At 38.6% G+C, this 20,689-nt stretch overlaps 1 protein-coding gene across 9 annotated transcripts in view; it reads left to right on the forward strand.

The window, feature by feature from the left end:
* LOC141948668 (dipeptidase 2-like) overlaps nt 1–20,689 on the forward strand; it is a 47,129-nt gene that overhangs the window by 20,465 nt on the left and 5,975 nt on the right. The window contains exons 1-10 of one of the 9 annotated variants that reach the window (XM_074881414.1): nt 6,597–6,779; nt 8,310–8,482; nt 10,411–10,511; nt 16,051–16,311; nt 17,053–17,179; nt 17,645–17,774; nt 18,111–18,252; nt 19,150–19,219; nt 19,729–19,905; nt 20,424–20,511. In XM_074881414.1, coding sequence (XP_074737515.1) covers nt 16,178–16,311; nt 17,053–17,179; nt 17,645–17,774; nt 18,111–18,252; nt 19,150–19,219; nt 19,729–19,905; nt 20,424–20,511 — 868 coding nt within the window. In that variant the 5' untranslated portion in view covers nt 6,597–6,779; nt 8,310–8,482; nt 10,411–10,511; nt 16,051–16,177. The other 8 variants (XM_074881413.1, XM_074881415.1, XM_074881419.1 and 5 more) reach the window with 8 other exon arrangements.

Genomic DNA, 20,689 nt, shown 5'->3' on the forward strand with positions numbered 1-20,689 from the left:
AAGAGTGTGTCTGTAGAAAGCTTCAAAACAAATTAGAGTCTTGCCTTTCTCGTCCTTGAAGAGCTGTTTTATAATGACTTGTAAAGTGAGTCTCCAAGGTAGAAAATGATGTTGGTAATAAACAGATCACATTCAACCTGATGCAGATCAAGGGAGCAGAAACATTTTGTCCAATCTTCCTCTGAGCACTCTACCATATAGTTACTAAAACAACTGATAACAATCTCTTTGCCAAACTCTTTTATCTCTTGAGGTGTTGTTTCATATTGTATGCTAAGATAAAGACTTTCTCAATGCCAGATCTTACCGTCTGCTAAAGAAGGAAACTTAAATATACAGCCTGGTAAAAGGCTTAAGGCTCTAAGTAACTCTTACGCACTTCATATGCTCTGCTAAAATATCTTATCTGCTATTTTTAAAAAAATCTCTATTTTTCTGTGGAGTGGGCTGGGACTATTTTTTGAAAAAACAGCATGTCTTTCGCTCCCTGTCTTCTATGATTGGAATGTTCAGTGTTCAAAATGCTTTTTTACACTTTAACTTCATGCTCTTTTCAACTTATTCTAATTTGACTTCTTCACTAGAAATAGAAAGTAAGTCACATGAAACTTGCACTGGTTTATAGTATAGGTTTTAGATTCACCATGCAATGTATCCCTACAATATGCTTAGGATATCTTAGGGAATATGTCTAAGATGATTCAGTCTTTTGTGATTAGATACTCTGTAAGGTTACATGGGAGAGTGTTTTCAGTTAAACTCCATCTTGTTATATAGAAACAATCATGTAATTGAAAACTGTTGGTGAATAACATAAATAACCTGCGTCCTCGTTGCTACATTGAAGAAGCTCTAGGTAATATAATGGGTGATTTATCAAAATCTGTTTTAATTTAATCTGTGTTTGAAGTCTTTCAACTCCCACAGTGTATGACCCAGTAATCCAAGATCTGATTCGTTTGTTTAACTTTGAGATTATCTAGATTAACTATATGTATGTGACAGGAACTTGAGTACATTTTTCTGTGAACTCCAGTGAAAGTCTCTTCAAAGTAAGGTACAAATCAGCCTTACTGGCAGAAATATATCCAAGCTGAACAATTTTTTCATCTTTGATTTGTTAGTCATAAACCTTTTAGTGAAACCTTTTCCTTTTGGTAAAGAATCAGTAACAATACTTTCCAAATACCTGAGAATATGCTCAAATAGCCAGAGATCTTTTGCCATGCTGATGAATTAGACTAAGAAATGAAATTAGTACTTCAGTGAAAGTTTTGCAGCTTTAGCTAGATACTTAGTCAACAGTCTAAGACCCATCAGCTCCACTCTTGAAGCAATGGCAACTTGAAAACTCTAAGAATTTAAAATTCAGACAGTGACTTTTCTTTGTCTAATAGGTATCATGGTAGCACATATGAATAAAAGCAGTAGTGTAGAAATATCGGGCTCTCTTTATGTAAACTGAAGCGTGTGATGCCATTGACTTTGCTTTAGGGACTTGGCAGCGTCTTCTGAAGTAGTTAAATAAATTAAGAACTGGTGACTTCCCTATCTCTCCTAAACCGGCTCTATCCCAGGCACAACGAGGCAGGTCTGGTTAAACACACAGCAGTTTAGATGCTCCTTAGTGTGGGAATAAATCCTTCACGTGACTTTTTCATGTCTTCCTCACCGGACAGGTAGGTGCATGGCAGCTATTGCTGATTATAAATACCCTACAAATTACATTTGCCTTACCTAGAATTTATAATAAAAATAAAACTACTCCGTCTGAATAGCCAAAGGTATTGTGTCCACACTTTGCTTGCAGGATTTCTTCTGCAGTTTAGTTTTTGATAAGGCAGGTAGAGTTGTTTAACAAAGTTTGTTATTCATCTATGACCAACCGAGCTACAAATTATGATCTTGGCTCTAATAGGAATTATATTGGAATAAAGCTGCAGAAAGAGAAGACTGTTAGGCATACAGTGTTGGCCAGTATATATGAAACTAGGACAAGAAGACACCAAAACCATAATAAACCTTAAAACAGGATGCTTGTTGATACTTGTTGTTTATTTTGTAGAGAATAAGGAACTTCTCCTGGCTTGTGTCATCAGATTCAAGACAATATACCTCTTCCTGTGTGTTCCTGTGGTTTTGTGCACAGCTCTTTTGCGAACAGAGTGTGGTCAAAGTGATATGAGTGATGTCTCAGGTTTTGGCTTTACACAGAAGAACAAGATGTCTTGATTTGGGTCCTCATATGTGATGTAGTTGTAAACACATATATGACTCTATGCAAAGGATAATCAAATTCCAGTGCAGAGTCTGAGGAGACACACTTGTGCTGTGAAAGCTAGAAGCAGAACATCACCCTGGAGAGGTGCTGCTCCCCTTGTTAAGTACCAGACTTGCTAGTGTTTAGATGAAGAAAGGTGACAAGATATTACAGCTTCACTGGAGTTTATGAGCTTGGCCCCTCCTGGTTTGAAAAACAGATCATTCTATGACAGCATGAAAACACTTTGTTAGCTTCTCATGGTGATAACCTATTTTAAGGCCAGTTCACAAACCTATTTTTCCTGTTTTAATAACTTGACTTTACCTAGCTGGTTGGAAAGATCACTTGTCTGGTTCATCTAATACTCCTCTTTCTGTAACAAGATAGACTGTCAACTGGTCAGCTCTGGAGCAAAACAAAATTCTGCAGTAGTTCTCCTGAGCAAGTCCTGGTCTCTTGCTGTGCAGATAGCCCTTTTACTCATTCACTCCAGACTGTATCACAAAATGCTCTGTATTACAAAAGGAGAGATGTAAGTGTACATGCTGCGCTTTAATATCATCTTAGCAAAAAGTTTCCATGGTGATTTTCTCTCATAGCTGCAAGGGAGCTCTCTTCCTAATACAACCATGGCAATTTTCTATCTACCACTTTTTTCAGATTACTGCCAAATTTCCCAATTAAAGAAACCTGTTCTTAAGTGTCACAATATGTTGTTTAGATGATAAAGTACCTCAGACACAATGGATCCTAGGTTGGTAAATTTTCTGGTCTAACAAAGATGTTCCAAAACAAAGGACTTTGAAGTCTCTTAACAATACTTCTGTGAAAACAGTATTATATGTAGCATCTCTTATTTGCCCACAGCTCTGGCTGTTTAAGAGCACATGCTTCGTGTCAGATTCTGAGGCAGCTAACTTAAAATACTTGCAGCAAATATTAGATTTTTTGGATTTGAGTTAATAACTTCTCTGAAAGCCTTTGACAGACTTTGAATGAGCAATTTTACTTAGTTTCTGGTTTGTCCAGCATGGTCTGGACAACAGGCACAACTAGTCAATTTATTTCCATGCTGTATTTGGGCTCAGCTTAAATACAAATAGTATTTCTGAGGTAGGAAAATAACCTTTACTTGTGTTTGTACCCAGTACAGTTGGTTGCAGATACATAGCAAACAAAAGTCATTGCATAAGCCTTTAGGAATTGTTAATGATTATTGCTAAACTGATTATTTAGAAACTTGGTATAAGAAGATGAATGTGTTTCAGTGTAAATCCAGAAGATACTATCCTTGCTGCCACCATAATCTGGCTGTTGCTATGTGGTAATAGATTTGAAGCATTCTGTGGAGACAGCCTTAAGCACCAGCGAACACTGTAACCTGAAGGTCACACCTAGTAACTTTCTTGCTGCTGATAGCACAGTGTGACTTCAGTGGATGAAACACTCTTGTCCTCCCTGAACTGTACAATCTGCCATTTCCCTAGAATAATCCTGAGGGTAAATGCAAGTTTAAAAAAAAAAAAAAAATCAGTAAAAATATAAATAGTACTAGTAGCTATATAAATAAATAAGCTAAACTATATAAATAGTAATAGTACTAGTAGTAGCCAAGGCACAGAAGTGTAATTTGTGATGCTGCATTCATGAATGTTGGTCAGTTTACATCACTGAAAGTTTTACGCTAGGTCTATACTTAAACTTATACCAGCAGAGCTGTCAGCTGTGAGCACAGGGGTAAAACATCTCCGAAAACAGAGTAGCTACTATATTTCAGGGCATGAGCTCTAGTGAAGGAAGGAAGTCACTGGGTCAAGGATTACCTGGACATCATCTGCAGACCATAGACAAAGATGATGACTTTTAGGTATCCCCTCAAAACTCAAAGCAAAGCCTTTGAAACTCACACCCCACCCCACGCCCCAAAACTCCATTATTAGGTGGTAGAAATGAAGCTGACTAAGTAAACTTAATCTAAACTGGATTTTTCCATTGATACCAAAAGGACTGGCTCTTCTCAGAAATCTGTGCTGAGCAGGAAACATAGCATTCAGTCGAGCTTGCTGCCCTACATGGCTCTGGGTCCCTAATGCCCCAAGGGCAGCTGCTCCTTTAAATAGATATGAAAGGCTCTGCTCTTGCTGAAAATTGGAGTGGAAAGTGGCAGACACAGAGCTTTGAGAATTCTCCTTTTAAACAGGAAAGAGTGCTTATATAGGAATCTAATCCAGAGTGGGAAAACAATTTTTCTAAGTACTTGGGTTTTTTTAAACTCTTTCTGGAAGCCTTAGTTATGATTTGCAAGCTCAGTAGGTACTCAGTAGGCAACAACTTCTGCTCTTCACAAGGCTTTTGTGATCTCTCCTATTGCTTTTTTAAAAGAGTTTTCTTTCTATTTTCTTGGGGTGTGTGTGGCGGGGGGGGGGGGTGGGGGGGACGACGACAAACAAAACACCTCACGCATCTGAAGCGAGCTAGTTTGCATCCTGGTTCAGAGAAACGTCTATAGTCCTGACAATTAACAACCTGTCATTAGGTCACAGATCAGGTATGATTTTAATTGGGAAGCTCCTGCCACCTTGTGGCAAGAACTTTCACCTTTCTTCAATCAAAAGAATTAAACAGGATACCTGTTACCTTTGTAGAACAAATGTGTAGCTAAACAAACAGAAAGCAGGAAGACCAGACACTTTGTTTGGTTTGCTTCACTATTTGGGCATTATGACTTGTAAATATTACTAGTGTTTTAAAATAAGCATAATTTAAATGAATAGATAAGCTTATTACAAGGTGGGGTTTTTTTTTTTCCACTGCAGCTGCTTCCCTCATCTTTCTTTCCAACACACTACAGAAATTAATTCTGTGGAAGTAGAATATTGAGTCAGGAGAACCTACAACAACTTTGGTATTTGTATAAAAAGTTGTTGACGAGTCATTGATGGGTGTCAGTGTAGTACTCATTTGTGTTCGTCCTACAAGGTATCTGCTTTCATTATGGCACTATTTGCTTTCAACTGTAGGAAACATTTAGCTATAACTTCCTTCCTAATGACTACAAAGATTTTGTGACATCTTGATGTGCTTCATGAAGCCCTTTCTCTGTTTAGAACATTGGAAAATAAAACCATCTGTGAAGAGAAACATTAACCTTTGTACTCCTTCCTGTTTCTTTTGCATCTGGTAATCAGTGTCAAATGAAGTGGCCCTGTATGTACATATCCTGAGAGTATATGGCATCATCTGGACAGTTTCAGGGATGCTGGTCAAACTAGGGTCCTGAAACTGTGGCAGTTTCGGCCACCCACAAGACAGGCTAACATGGGAAAAAAGTTTTTTACTGACTTGGTTCATAACGTCTTTGCTTTTCTAAGCTTAGATTAATATTTCTCGCAAGGTCTTATCTGAGAAATACATTGCAACCATGCTGATTTAAACAGATTAAACCAACAATGAACCTCTCTCCCATCACCACCCCCTCCAAGTGTGTACTCAAACCATTTTAGGACCTGAAACTAATACTGAGATCAGTAGAAGAAACAGATGGAGTTTAATCTGCAATACTTAAGACTGCCTGTATTGCTATTTTTATGCAAACAGAAATCTTCATATATGGGATTTCCTCTTCCTAACATGTTGTAACAGTTTCTAATAAAACACTGATAGCTGCGCTCAAGAAATGCCAAACCGACAGCCTTGGAGATTGTAATCTTTACATGGAAGTAAGATACCAACTCTGGATACTTGATAAGCAGCATTTATAGTACTGTGTTAATGTGGCTTGTCTCTAAGCCATTTCACTATATGTGGTTTTAAAGATGATTCTCACACAAAACTATATCCATGCCAAATGCTGGAGTGCTATTATGTAGGGTAGATGATGCCATGACCTGGTAGAGTATAAGGATTTTATGGAGAAACCAAATTGCAGTTAAAAATGGCTGCCACAGTAGGCATCTGCATTTGCAAAGCCCTACTTTCCCAGCTGTAGTAATCTACAGTTTATTCTGTGCTGGTAGTAAAACCACTAGTGCTTTGGACACGTAAGTATTGGAATTAGTGAAGCTGCTCTGTGGCTGGAACAAGCCTTCCTAGCGTGAAAAATAGTTTCAAGACATAATGTTATCCCTCCGGTGTCCTGACAGCAGCTGGTATGAGTGCAAGTTCTGCAGTTGTTTTATAGCTTCTCAGCTTGCTCCAGAATATGTCTGAGGTGAATATAACATGATATAAACATAGTGATAGTTATTATCAGGGAGACACAGCTGTGTAACAACATTCTGGACAGTAAAGAGAGCTCTCAGGATATTTATTAAGAGAACAGTCCTACCAGATGGACTCTGCAGGAAGGACGTACATCACAAATGCCACATTATAAGAATTATTATACACAAACAGATGCTAAGGCTTATCCAGGGCTATTGGAATAAAAAGATAGAAGAAACCCGACTGTGAGCCAAAGGAAGAGTTTGGCTTTTAGCAGCTTTAAAAATCAGTTATGTTCTGAATCTGCAAAGAGGTAAGCTGTTAAAAGTCCAAGTAGGAGCTTAGTGGCTCAGCAAAAATTGTTCTTGAACAAGGAGTTGGTGAGTTTAGTTTTCCTGAAGGCATGTGGAAACATAGTTTTAGGTAGAAATCAGATCAGAGATTAAACTTGACTTTACAAGGATAGAAAATAGGAAAAATAAATTGCAAGCAATGATGGTTATGTGATATTTACTTACTTTAGAAGAAGGGGATGAGAATTTGAAAAGTTGAAAATTAACAAGGAAACATGAGCTGGAACTAGACTACAGGTGGGAAAATTAATCTGAGCCTGTTGTTTGCTGCTTTAAATTAAATTTGAGAAAGAGTTTCTTGTCATAAGCATAAAAATGGACCTGGTCTGGATCAAGCTTCAGATTAGGTAGAGGATATTTTCTAAAGAAAATATTTGTCTTTTCTCTTGATACTAAATTAATATTGTTTAGGGTTCTTTAGTCCGCCTGAGCTGATGGTAAATATTTATAAGACAAGTTCACCAAATTAGCAATGTGCAGCAGAATTCCAAGTGATGTGGGGCTTTCTGTTTAAGTTTACCAATTGCTGGGAACTCGAGGATTGATGACAGACGTATGTTCCCGTTAAGACAGGACTTGTGCAACAGCTCTGTGGGATTTTTGATTGTGGGACCTGGTTATTTCTCTGCAATGGAATCATAAAAGCACAATGCCCTTTTGGTTTTCTGTAGAAAGTATGAAGTAAAATAAAAATTACTTACTGTTAAACTGCAGGATCGTATTTTTGCATGTATTTCTATGTTTTCAAACTGTCAGCTCCCACAAAGGCAGTGAAGAGTCCCAGTAAGGATGTAGGTATCTTTGAAAAGGTTACCTGTACCTTGTGAGCATTTTGACCTTTACAGATATTGTACAATGGCACCGTAAGTCCTGGTTAAAATCCAGCAGTTATAATAATAAGGACTAGGTATTTATTGGCTTAGGTACAGTCAATGTGGCAAAATCAGGTCAGGAGTAAGGCACATACCTGTACCTGTGTTTACTGTAAATTCAAATCTAAGAGACTTCTCAGAGCGGGTCAGCAAGAGGGTGAGAGGCAACCATCACAGGTTGCAGCTAGGGAGATTGCAGTTGAATATAAGGGGGGGGAAATCACAGTGTGATGCAAGCACTGGAACAGGGGCCTGGAAAGGTTGTATAATCTTTTTCCTTGAAGACATCGAAACTTTCACTGGATGAGGGCCTGAGCAACCTGATCTAACTTTGAAGTTACCTTAGCTGGGATTAGGTGGCTGGACTAGATGACATCCCATCAGAAATCCCTTCCAACCTAAATTATTCTGTGATGTGGGGCACCTATTTCTAAACAGTATAAACAGAGCAGTGTTAAACACATCATACGTTAGCCAGCAGAAGCATGATGGGCTGCACGACCAGCCTGCCACAAGAGGGAGGAAATGCCGGGTTTTGAAGACAGCACCAGAGTTGCGGGTTCCCGGGTGGGCGGTAGCTGAGCTGAAAGCGCTCTCACAGATCTTGTGTCTCTGAAGGGGGCAATCTCCAAATGCATGTTGAGTGTGAAGCCTGTGACATGTGAGCTAGAGAAACAGAGGACATTTCTTAGTTGCTGCTCGGGTGCCAGGAGGACCTGGTGCCAAGCTTTAGCTGTTGCATACAACACAGTGGAATGTGGATTTTGATCCGGCTGCATTTTCCTAAGAAGGTAACCTGCTCCAAAGAGCCTTTAGATAAACAAGAAAATGCTATAATCTCATGTCAACTTCCACTTTTCAACTCTGCTTAGTCAGCATGGAAAAAAGCTATGTGGGTTGTCTATTTCAAGTGTTGTTTAAATGGGGATGCCTAATATACCATGTCCTTAATTTTGTGTAGTGCTTGCAATACTTCAGTTTTCAAGAACTGATTTCTGAATGATGATATACTTACGTGTCTTTTTTTACCTAAACAGTATCAAAAGGAAATGAATCTTACTGTCAAAGTATAGAGAATATTTAGCATGAAACCTAGAAGGTACTTTTATATAGCAAATCTCTCTGAAATTTTTCTAGCTGCCAATAGCTAGAAAGACACAGAATGGAGATTTGGTAATGTATAGATAAGTATAATTTCTGTTAGCAGTCAAACTGCTTGAAGAACATTTAGGTACAATTCCTGGTTAAAAATCTTCCTGAAAATTGGTATGGATTTCATATTGATGAAAAAATAGTAAGTATCTGGACCAAAATTTACAATGTGTAGCAGCGTTTATAGCATCAGAACACTGTTATTGTGTGAACAAGGTTTGCTACTTTCTTATTAAACATTTTGAACTGACAAATTATGTGGATTTCTGGAATAGCAGTTATACTGTACTATGCCACAGAGTACATGATAAGCTATAAAATCTTAGCGTTCCCTTTAGAGTCATTTTGTCAGGACATGGCAGAGTTCTAGAGATACAGGTTGCAGGATCTGATCTATATTTTGGTTTGAGGAATTTGAAACCAAATAATGCCTGCAGAAACTAATTTGCCTTTATAATGCCAACATGTCAGAATTCTGATGCTTGGGTAATTTTTTGACCTTTCCATTTTAACATTTTGCATGCTGAGCTGCCACAAACAGTTTTAACATTTTCTAGATTAGAGATACAAGCACTTTTTCACTGTGGTGACAAAGTCTGCATTTGTGCTTTGACATTTGAGGGAAATCTCCATGGTTGCCACAAAGCAGAAAAGAAACAACTTCTGATTGCTCTCTATCCTTTACATTATGAAGTGCTGTTTCACTAAAGTTTTTGGGTCTCAGGCATGTATATTTGTGATGCATGTTTATGGAAGAAAAACAACTTATCTAAGACTGTACTTCTCTCTGAGGAAGGATTTTGAGAATTATTATGTTTCCAGTAATTGCTGTTCCTCAAAATCTTTCATTTGCATTTGCCACAACCAGAAGAGAACAAAGTGCTTTCTTTTAGATTGGAAAAATGTGGGCAGCACAAAAAAAAAAAAAAAAAAAAAGAAAAGTCCATGGTGTGTTTGAAAATGCTTTCTTTTAAGATTGCTTATGGCCATCTCTACTGAGAGTTCCTACCCAAGTATGCAGCTGTGAGGGAGAGGCAGGTAAGCTCCTCTGTGGCACAAGTACTCAGATAGGCTTTCTTGTGCTGAAGTAAAGTTCATTACCTCCTATGAGAGCAGTATTTCCACAGGCTACATCCATTATGGTAAAACTTGGTTGTTAATGCTCAGTAATGCTCACCCTTGTGTCCTTTGTCTGTCTCTCTCACTGTTTTGTAGCATTGTTTTTTGAAAGCATTATCCAAACATTTCCAGAATATTAGAAATATTTTGCAACTGGGCAAAACCCTGCCAAAACAAATGAGTCTGTCAGGAGTAGGGGCTGGAGGGGACACAGCTTGCACTGACCCTGGCTTGGAGAAGGGTTCCCCCCATAAACAAGGGACAGGAGCATGGAGCCCAAATGGGGTGACTGGGAGGAAGAACATTGCTTTCATACAATCTCCTGTCTACAGCTTTGAACCCTGTTGTGGTCCATACAGTAGGGAGTGCTTTCACAGAAAGGAACACTGAAGTAGTTGTTTGCTCAAGTCTGTACGTGCTATGCCACAGGTTCTGGTTTGCATTCCAGGAAAGCAGTATCGCCAGATCTGAGAAAGAGGGGACTGCGCATTAACAAAGAAGCCAGCTGACTCCCTGCATCAGACACTCCTGCCCAGCCCTTCCACTGAGGTCGGCACTCTTAAGCTGGACACCATTTTGCCTGATATATGGTCTGCTACAGTGTTATAGAAGTAGTTGTCAGGCTATTGTGGTTCGTTCTGCCTTTAAGAAATTATGCCATAAAGCGTATCTGTCTTGAAGTTAGAAGAATTTCAATAACTTAGGATTTCTGAGAAAATAGTCCTCATCATTAGTAATTAGATTAAAGTATGCATAGCATTACCAGAGCTTCTATTTACTTCAGAATTACTGGATTCAGCAATTTGGATTTGTCAGAAAGTCTTAAAAAAACTGTGGACAGGAAAATAACATGGTGAAGTAAAGGACGAGATTCTAATGGGAAAGGAATTAAGTAGCTGTCCTTTTCCTAAGAAAAGAGATGAGCAATCTTTCTGGAGTTAAAACATTTTTATCTGTAATAATAAAATTTGTTATGGAATTGTTTTAACATAGAAAGTAATGAATCTCCTACATTTCAGTTGCAAAGAAGTCTTGGCAACTGAGGTTATATTGCATCTAAAAACCCTGCAGTCTACATGTGCAGTGGATAGTATGTGAAGTATCCAAGGATGCACTTAAATTCAAGGCTGAAAGCTAAGAGTGACTTTCTCTATATATGGAAGTACTGTAATTGCCCCTAGTGGGTTCTGCTTTCCCAGGAAGTTTGGGACAAGCTATCCTGCTTGTTCCTTTCCCTTCCCTAGAGATCCTGAAATGCCTTCCAACCATTACTCTATTTATTCTCTTTTGTCCCTGTTTTAAGCAATAAGTTTAGCAGCACCATGTTTTCTCATTGCTTGGTGGCACTTCATTCCACCTTTGCACAGGCAGGGAAGGAATAGCAGGTGGGAAATTATAAATTGTAATACAGCACAAAGGAGGTTTCTAAGCAAGGGAACAGATAAACCTGACGTGATTCAGGGCTGGGGATGGTGGAACAAATTTCAAGCAAAAATTGAGAAAGATTTGAAAGACAAGGTGCAGATTTGATGACAAGGTGAATTTCAAAGGGACTGGTATTTCTTAAAAACATACTTCATAGTATGATGCATGTGTTCTGCTCCTAAAAGTATGTTTAATATTTATGTATTACTAATTACGTTTGATTATTATTTAAAGAATAGAGAGAATCTGCGCTTATGCCAGCGGTCAGCAAGGAAGTTTCTACCTAGGGTCCTGGTCAGCTTGTGTTGTCTGTGCTGTTGCAACTAAGGTGCTGCCATGATCTGAGGTAGTTAATTCAGAGCTACACTAGGATTATCTACATGAGATCTCAGCGTAACTGGACTTTGGGGGGGATGAACCTTCTTTATTCAGGATATGTTACTATCTTGAGCTGTGAGCTCTATTTTATTGCACTTTATATATTTGATTTGGCACAATAATTCAACAAATTTGAGTATTACAGTAATGGTTCTCATGAAGTGTTTTAATAAAGAATAAGATGGAGAATAAGGACTTCAACTGGGATGAAAGGAATGCCATTCCTAACTGAGATTTGCTGCACTTAAATAGCAGCTGTTACTGAACCTTCTGCACTGAGCTCTGGCCTCCCTGCCGGAAAGGAGAAGAGGGGCCAGGCAGCTTGCTCATACTTCCGAAGATGGTAAATGACAGAAGCATGCAGAAAAGCTTTCCTTTTTTACTGTGAAACTTTCCATTAAAATGTATCTATTTTAAAAGAGCAACCCCCCCTTGCTGCATCCTTATATGGCAGATAGAGCCATCCTGCTGCATTATAGCTCTGTCCTCCGTGATGTGGGAACACTCCGTGTAATGTACGCTTTCTCAGCATTCGTGTTTTATTGATAGTAACTTGCTAGCTGTTCATGAACAGCTTGGAGAATGTAAATCAATGGCAGAAGCTAACTGGTGAGAAGTAGTAAAGCTTTATTTCTGTATCGTGTGTCTGCAAAGACTCACTCTGTGCCTATTGCAGCTCTCCAGGGACTGTCATTGTTTATTTCAGGCTGTGGGTTGATGGCTTTTCTAAGCCTGATGCCCCAAAATTGCTGTGCCTATCCTGTATAGTGGGGATGAAAAGCAGTTATGCTCTCAGTGAGAGATGCAAAGGTAGACACAGAGAGAGACGTTTTGGCTCTGAAGTGTAATGTGGAGGAGATAGAGCTGCATTTTGCACCTCCCTCCTTATCTCTTCTACACCATGCGTGTCTATTTTGCAAGCTTCTGATGTTTTGTGTAGACAGAGTGTAGCTGAAAGTAAGAAGAAAGTTTTCTCTTTGTGCTCGTTTTCCCTTGTAGTGTTACGCATATTTCTCTGGGACGGATTTTTGATCTGTGTGAGACTCAGCTGAGGTGCCTAACTCAGAAGGGATGTATTTCACTTCCTGGAGCAGCATCACAAGACTGCTTCTGGGTTTGTCCTGTGGGGACTAATGGTGTGCTTTGCTTTAAGTACCCTAGGGAGGGGAGAGAGGAGCCTGGCAAGAGAAGTAGCAGGCTGTTGGGCCTGGTTTACTTTATATCCCCACTGCATAGTACCTTGCAGTTTTCTGCATGAGATTAATTACAATAAATCAACAGTAAGCAAACTGCTGCAGTTTTAAATGCATATAGGATTCCAGTAAGATTCTCTTCTTTTTGGAATGTGCCCTCTTGCATAAATGGATTTTATGAAAATAAGTAAGAGAAGGAAATCAAACACCACATCATAGTAGCACAACAGGGCTCATGTTTTGAATATGGATTTTGCTGGACCTAGATATAATGTGTAAGCCCATGTATCTGTGACCTGCCTCATTTTTTCTCAAATACATAATCTATGAATGCTCAATTTCTTTGAGTAAAAGTTATAAGAGAGGTCAACTTCTTCAGCATTGACACATCACAGTTGTTTCCAATGACAGTTCAAATATTTTTCTGCTAAAGTCAGTATTACAAAAAAAAAAAAAGGTAGAAAATGACTGTCCCAAAAAAATTTTTCCCTATATACAAATATAAAGCTGTGGCAATGAATAAAAGCAGAAAAATCTCCCTTCCAATCAGTCAATGTGGGAACAAGACAGAAGGTTCCCATGGTTATTGTGCAGACATGAGAGGAATAAGGGCTTCTTCCATCAGATATGGTATGAATCCTGGACAAATTAAAGTGTTGCCAGGGAGTCAACTGTGCTCTGGTGAAGGACTGTCTGAGAGTATCATCCCAGTCTTGGAAGGCCTGGTCCTTATTCTGACCCCAGGGGAAGTAGTTGGGCCTGCAGGAAACCATTCCCATGAGAAACCCCAGATGCGTAGGCTTATGATGTAAATTGACTCCCATATTGTCTTAAGGGCCTAGCCAAAAACTCCTGAGTTTTGTACACATGAGAAGAAACTTGGAGTCAGTCACTTCTGTTATGTTTGTTAATGAATGAGAACATAGACTGTTAAGCATCCTTGAAGTACAAATCTATTTCTAGAGTGCTTTCCTCTATGTAGCATTAGACCTCTGTACTTCACAAATACTCTCTATGCCATTCCTTACATTATGTTTTTCTTGTAGGAAACATTAAGGGGTGAGGGTGATAAATTTTCTTTAGTGCAACAGCTCCCCTGGTATTGTATTTATATTGGATCTTCATTTGTGCCTGCATACTACTGTGTTTATTCAGCTGTCTTAGAGCTTCTTTCTGAGACCACTTCAAGGCTGATTTTAAACCTGCTTCTCCATCTACACTCCCTTTTGTATAAGCTTCTGTGTTGCCACTGTTCAAAAGTAGCCAGATGGTCCCACAATTTCATGCATTCCCAAATCTTGTGAAACAGAAAAGGCCTGAGCCAGTTTCTCAGCAGAGGAATCTTAGGAATTTTTGTCAAAGTTAAAGGATTTTTTTAGAATAGCAGTTTGCACCTTTTTAAACCCAAGTACTAAGGTAATTTCTTAATCTTTTTTCTTTTTTTATCTTTTACATTATTTTGATTTAGAGCTAAAATACAAGCAAAATGGATTTGGTTTTATTTTAAAACGTCTTAATTGCACAGCTTAATTAAACTTATACTGGCTTACTAAATATAAGTCCTTTACAAACGTATTCACATTTTATCAGGCACAGGCATGGCAAATAAGCCAGTTAACTTTTCCTTTGATTTATATTCTGCATATTACAGGTGACAGGAAAATGGTTTAAATATATAGACTGGAAATATAAGAATCTTAATAATATGATTTTCACTGTGCTGTTTTTCAATATCCTGGTACAGGCCTACTCTTATTTGGCCTTGACTTTTATAATCAAAATGTTCTAGTAAGGGGAAGAAAGGAATGTGTTTAGAACAGGATGCCATCAGTAAGGAATCTGCTTAACATGACTTGCATTTGCTTCCAATGCTACTGTCACCTACGGATCTCCCTTGAGATATCTGTGACTTCATTGATGAATATGTTCCTTTATATCAGGAAACCACTTCCTGGGTTTATGTCCACCTCCTTACACTTTAGAAAATTTGCTTAAAGACAAGAGAAGCAAAGCATGCAGACAAGGTGAATTGCCTTGTAATTTCATCATATCTTGGGTATTTGCTATTTGTTTTTACCTCTGCAGACAAGGAACACATAAAACCAAATTCCTTTATTAGTAAAAACAAACTTTTGTGATGCCAGAAGAAAATTTATAAATGTAAACTTTACTGACTTATAGTGGAAAATGAGGGGAAAGTCAACATTTTTTGTTGTTGTTGTTGCCTTTTGGAAAACTTTAGGCATTGGCTCTGCAATATTAGAATTCTAGCCAAACTTATTTGACTTGAAAGAATTTACAGGGCACATGCATCTAATTAGGATGTCACTCCAATGATGGAGGTGACTGCTCCTCAGCTTTGTAGGTAATGCTGCCAGTAACTCTGAACGTGGGGAAAAAAAAAAACCCAACCTTTTCCCTGCAAAGGTATTTTCACCTCCTTACAGATCTTTTATTTACTTTACATTGAACAGGAGGTATGTATTTCTAACCTGTTTGTAAAAATGCTTTTTGACTGACACCTGAAAGGCTGCTGTCCAGATCTTTGAGGACTATATTTTTAAAAAGAGCAGAGGGTGCTTGGATTACTCTTGAAATTGTCACACCCATTTCCTCAAGGAAATAAAGTGACCCTTTCAAGTTTGGCACATGTTGCTCTTGCTAAGGTATGGAAAACTCTTGGATTTCAATAGCTTTCCTCTGAAAACACTTTGGTGTGCTGTGTGTTTTAACGATGAAGTTTACTCAGAGCAGCTGATTTTTGGAATTTCTTAGACTGTTTCAGTGTTCATTTCAGTATGAAATAATGAGAACAAACCAGTTACTGTAATGAGAAAACTATCTTGTTACACTGTTTTGGGAGCTGCCTTTTGGGAGGTGTGAGTCCAGGGTCCATCAGGCTCACCCTGCCAACTCTGACTGAGGAGTTGGTTCCCTTCAGCAGTCAGCTGGTGGCAGCAGCAGAGTTTAAGGAGTGGCTGGTTATATGTGCAAAACCCCAGTAGCCAGACCTTAAAATCTTTGGGAGAAGGTAGCAGTTTTACAGTTTGTGTGGCTTCTGTTTACTGTTCTCTTTCTTTCTTTTCTCGCAGAATTCACCCCAGGCATTTCAGCTCTGCCTATACTATTACGCCTACAACCTCTGCAGACTGGAAATTTTGCTGTTTCATTGTCATCAGCAAGTAATTGTGGTATTTCTTTGCTTTAGCAAACTGGAAAATGGAAATGAAGAGAAATACAACAAAGTTTCTGTGGCTGTTGATGTTCTTCTCTGATATTGTGTCATTCAGCTATGAAAAATCAATGAGAGAGCGAGCTATTGAGCTGATGCAAGATGCACGTTTAATTGACGGGTATATAAAATATGTTCAACCAAACCCTCTTTGTGAATCTTGACAAGTGAGGAAGAAATGCTAAAGTGTGTTTGGATCAGTAGAGACACAGGCTGTTACAGGCACGTAGCAGTTACTGTTGCAGTGATTTATCTGGAAGGAATTTTGGTTTAGAGGGTACTTACTATAGGATTAGGTTATTCTAAATGCATTTGTGATTGTCTGGTCAGGTTTCGCCACTTAATTATTGTTTCCCTTTACATAATGTTTTTGTCTCCTTCCTGTAATTTAACGGCATCTTTCATTAGCAATGACTTCTGTGCAGATCTAAATAGGCTTTGTACCTTGAAAGGGTACCCTTACAACTTGAAAGAATGATGTCTGTGGTGAGCGCATTTTGATCTGGGAACACAGACACTGATTATTCTAGCACAGGCAGCACTAATTATTCTACCACAAGTACTTGCTTCTAAGGAGTGTTGTGGCTGATTTCAGCTCTTTCATTCCTTCAGAAACGAGTAGGAGAAAAATAGATACAGAAGCATAACAGCTATAAAAATGGGAGAAGCAAAAAAAGTTTCTTACTGTCCTAATTAAGAAATAAAGCCTGTTTGCAAAAGAAAGGAGACTTTTAAGCATATATTACTGCAAGGATTGGCAATTAATGGTCTAAGGGAATATGAACAGTGGAAGAAATTATGTTTGGGTTAGAAGGGGAACAACTTATTTCTATCACAAACCCTACTTTGTTTTCAATTCTAGCCACAATGACTTTGCACTGCGGCTGAGAATACTTTACCAAAATATGCTCAGTAGAGTCAACTTAAGAGAACTCAACATGACCCACACAAACCTTGAAAAACTTCAGGCTGGCTATGTGGGAGCTCAGGTATGTACTGCCATAGCTGAGAGTCTGAGAACATATTTTTACATTTTCCTCCTTCCCAATCACAAAAGTAATCCTGGCCTTGGTTTTGGCTCTTTCTGTTGAAGAAGAATAAAACAATGAAACTGAAAAGCCGCAAACACTTCTCCATAACATCTGTGTTTCAAAAGTTTGTGTTTTATAATCCAGGTACCCTTAACCAAAACAGTGGCATTTGTTTTGTGAATAAATTAAAGTAAACTTACGTCCCCTTTCCTGCATGTACTGTGGAGTAGTTGAGTGTGTCAGGAGGCTTTAAGCACGTCTAGAGTGGATACTCTTCCCTTGGGGGGAAAAACTATAGTGGCAACTCCCTTGTAAACTGTAGGAAATTATTTTGGTCTGTGCTCATGAACTTCACTATTAGCAAATGAAAGGTTCCAAGTTGAAACACAAGTTATCTAGTTTACTTGTCAATGTCTCTTTCAGTTTTGGTCAGTGTATGTTCTTTGCAGCGCTCAGAACAAGGATGCTGTGCGTCTGACCTTAGAGCAAATTGATGTTGTCAAGAGGATGTGTAACAGCTATGAAGAGCTTGAACTTGTGACAACTTCCCAAGGTGATGCTCTTTCTTGTAACAGAATTTTTTTTAAATGGGATTGCAGGAGGTGTGTGCAAAAGACAGAGAGCTGCAAGCAGGCAAGTTATCACGGTTTAAAGAATAACTTTCGCTTCAGTTTTTCCACTTAACCACAATAACTGACTCTGTGCACAGACCTGGCCCACCCGAGTCATAAGAAAATCTGCCATATAAACATGCACTAGTATAAGCTTCTGTTCTATGAAAATGTCAGTGTGGTTGCTTGCAATTGACAATAACAATTGTTGCTCAGTAGTGCTGGCTTCTTATCTGTCATGAAATTACTTTGGAATTATCTTCCTTTGTTGTTTCCAGGTATCTCTGACAGTATAAGGATCGCGTGTTTGATTGGAATAGAAGGTGGTCACTCCATTGACAGCAGTCTGGCAACACTGAGGATGTATTACGACCTGGGTGTTCGTTACATGACTTTAACACATTCCTGCAATACACCTTGGTAACTAACGTGCATGTTTTTGTGTGACCATCTAATGCAAAGTGGTGGCAGCTCCAAGATGGGGAAAATATGGGTTCAGACACAGAGTTCACCTATGAAAGACTCTGAACCAAGTCAAGGATGACAGGTTTTTGGGGTAAATCACTTGCCATGTATCAAGTGGGAGACTGAAGGATCTGTTATGTAGTGCTTGTTACATGAACAATTTGGAAACTTTTAAACCTCGTTAACAACACAAAGGTGGTAAAATTGCTATCCCCTTTGCTTTATTAGGAAAGTTACATAGGGCAAAACAGGCAAAAAAAAAAAAAAGTACTACTAAAAATGCATATGATGTAGATAAAAGAGGGTAAATGCTATGTAAGAACTCAGCAGTCAGCAGCCTTCAATGCTGTCCTCTCTGGCCAGCTCAAAAGTGCAAGTCCCATATGCAGCTATAGAGATGGGTACTTAGTTCCTGTATCAGAATATGAGGACCTACTCCTTGCTGGATTGACAAAATTCCTCTTTGTACTGACTCAGGGAAAGGGGAATTGTGTGCAGAGAGGGCTGAAAAGCAGGCTTTCTGGCTGACAGGTAACCGACATTTCAGTGTATCTTTGTTCTCTGATGAAGGTTTGTTTAATCAGAAAATTTATGACAAGCATCTCTTTGCTTGTCTTGCATTGCTTCCAAATATACAGCAGTCCTGAACCTGAAGACATAACATTCAGAAAGCAGTTATGAACATAAAAAGCACTGTGTGAACAAGATACATATTATGTAGCTCATTATCCTTACGTTTGGCTATGTGACATGGTAATGATTTCATTGTGTGTAGCATAAGAAGTTTCAGTTGCTGATATTGTAGACTCCAGAATAATACGATGTTTTTCTTCCCTAACTCCCCTTTTTAAGGTCTGAATCATCATCTAAAGGAATACACAACTTTTATCCTGGTGTTACTGGTCTGACTGCATTTGGCCAAGTAAGGATCTCTTTCGAATGTTAACCTAAGCAATCTCTCACGCAACTAACAACTTCTGGCCTTATCTTTTCAAAAGCAACTTGTCATTAAAAAATTAATTACTGGTAGTTCTTGATAGTTAGGAGGTGATGAGGGTTCAGTCAAACCAAATTCCCTGTGATGTTCCTTAGGGTAAAAGAAGTGTTAGATTTAATTATAACAATTGTTTTAATACAGATCAGATGAATGACTTAGTATGCGGAAGTAGTGGGATGTAAGTAACAGTTCAAATAATTTTAGATTGACTAAGTTTTCTAAGTTTTGAGCATGTGGTGGTGTGCTTGTTAACTGTGAGTGAATAAATTACTATTAAATTAATAAGTAAATAGAAACCCATACAGGCACCACATGTTTATGACTAGCTGACAGCTGCAGAATTTATTTATCTGTTTACTATTTAGTATTATCATCTAAACAGTTTCCTTTAAGAAAACTTGATACTGACACTGCTGTCTGTAAATCTGTTTTAGGAAGTGGTAAAGGAGATGAATCGCCTGGGTATGCTGATAGACTTATCTCATACTTCAGATTTCACAGCAAAAGCTGCACTGAGTATCTCAAAAGCACCAGTAATTTTCAGCCATTCCTCGGCATTTTCTATTTGTAATCACTCAAGAAATGTTCCCGATGATATCCTCCAGCAACTGGTGAGCCATATTGTTTTGGGTTTTGGGGGGTTTGTTTGGGTTTTTTGGTTTTGTTTGTTTGCTTGCTTGTTTGTTTGTTTGTTTTAATGGCAATGTTTGGCTAGTCTCAGGCAAATTTGTGCATTCGAGTTGTGGTGTTTTCACCTTCTCATCTCTGAAATGGATCTATAAGCAGATCCCTGAGCAGCAAGTTGCACATCCGTTTCTGAGATGTTTTCTTTGGGTCATGTTTTGTCTTTGGCTACAAAAAAATAAGTGTTTTGAAATACTTTGAAATTCTGGTGGAGTCTGTTAGACGTAGTCGCTGGACTTCTGCTGAGTCAAGCTACATGAGAATATAACGAACCCAGGGTAAAGGACAGAGAGGCAAAGCCTTGCGTTGCCATCTGAGCTTTGACTTATAGAGTGTTGTTATGCTCACTGATGGAGGGATGTAGAAGAATCTATATGAGATGCCCATGAGGTTTTCAGGACACACACGAGTGTCCACTCATCAACTGTCTCTTCATATCTTTCAGAAAAAGAACAAAGGAATTATCATGGTGACTTTCAATGCAGATGTACTGGCCTGTGGCAGAAAAGTTGTTAATGTTTCTACCCTTGCAGGTTTGAAGTTAATATACTATATTTTTTGTGGGTTGCCTCTATGAATTTCCTGGCATCTGTGTCATTTCTGAGATTGTGTAAATTATACTGCTTGTTTATTTCCTTCCACACCTTACCCCAGCTCTAGGTATTTTTGGAGCTAATTAAACATTAATTCATTAAACAATAACAAGACATA

This window comes from Strix uralensis, chromosome 12, assembly GCF_047716275.1.
Source record: "Strix uralensis isolate ZFMK-TIS-50842 chromosome 12, bStrUra1, whole genome shotgun sequence".
NCBI lineage: Eukaryota > Metazoa > Chordata > Aves > Strigiformes > Strigidae > Strix > Strix uralensis.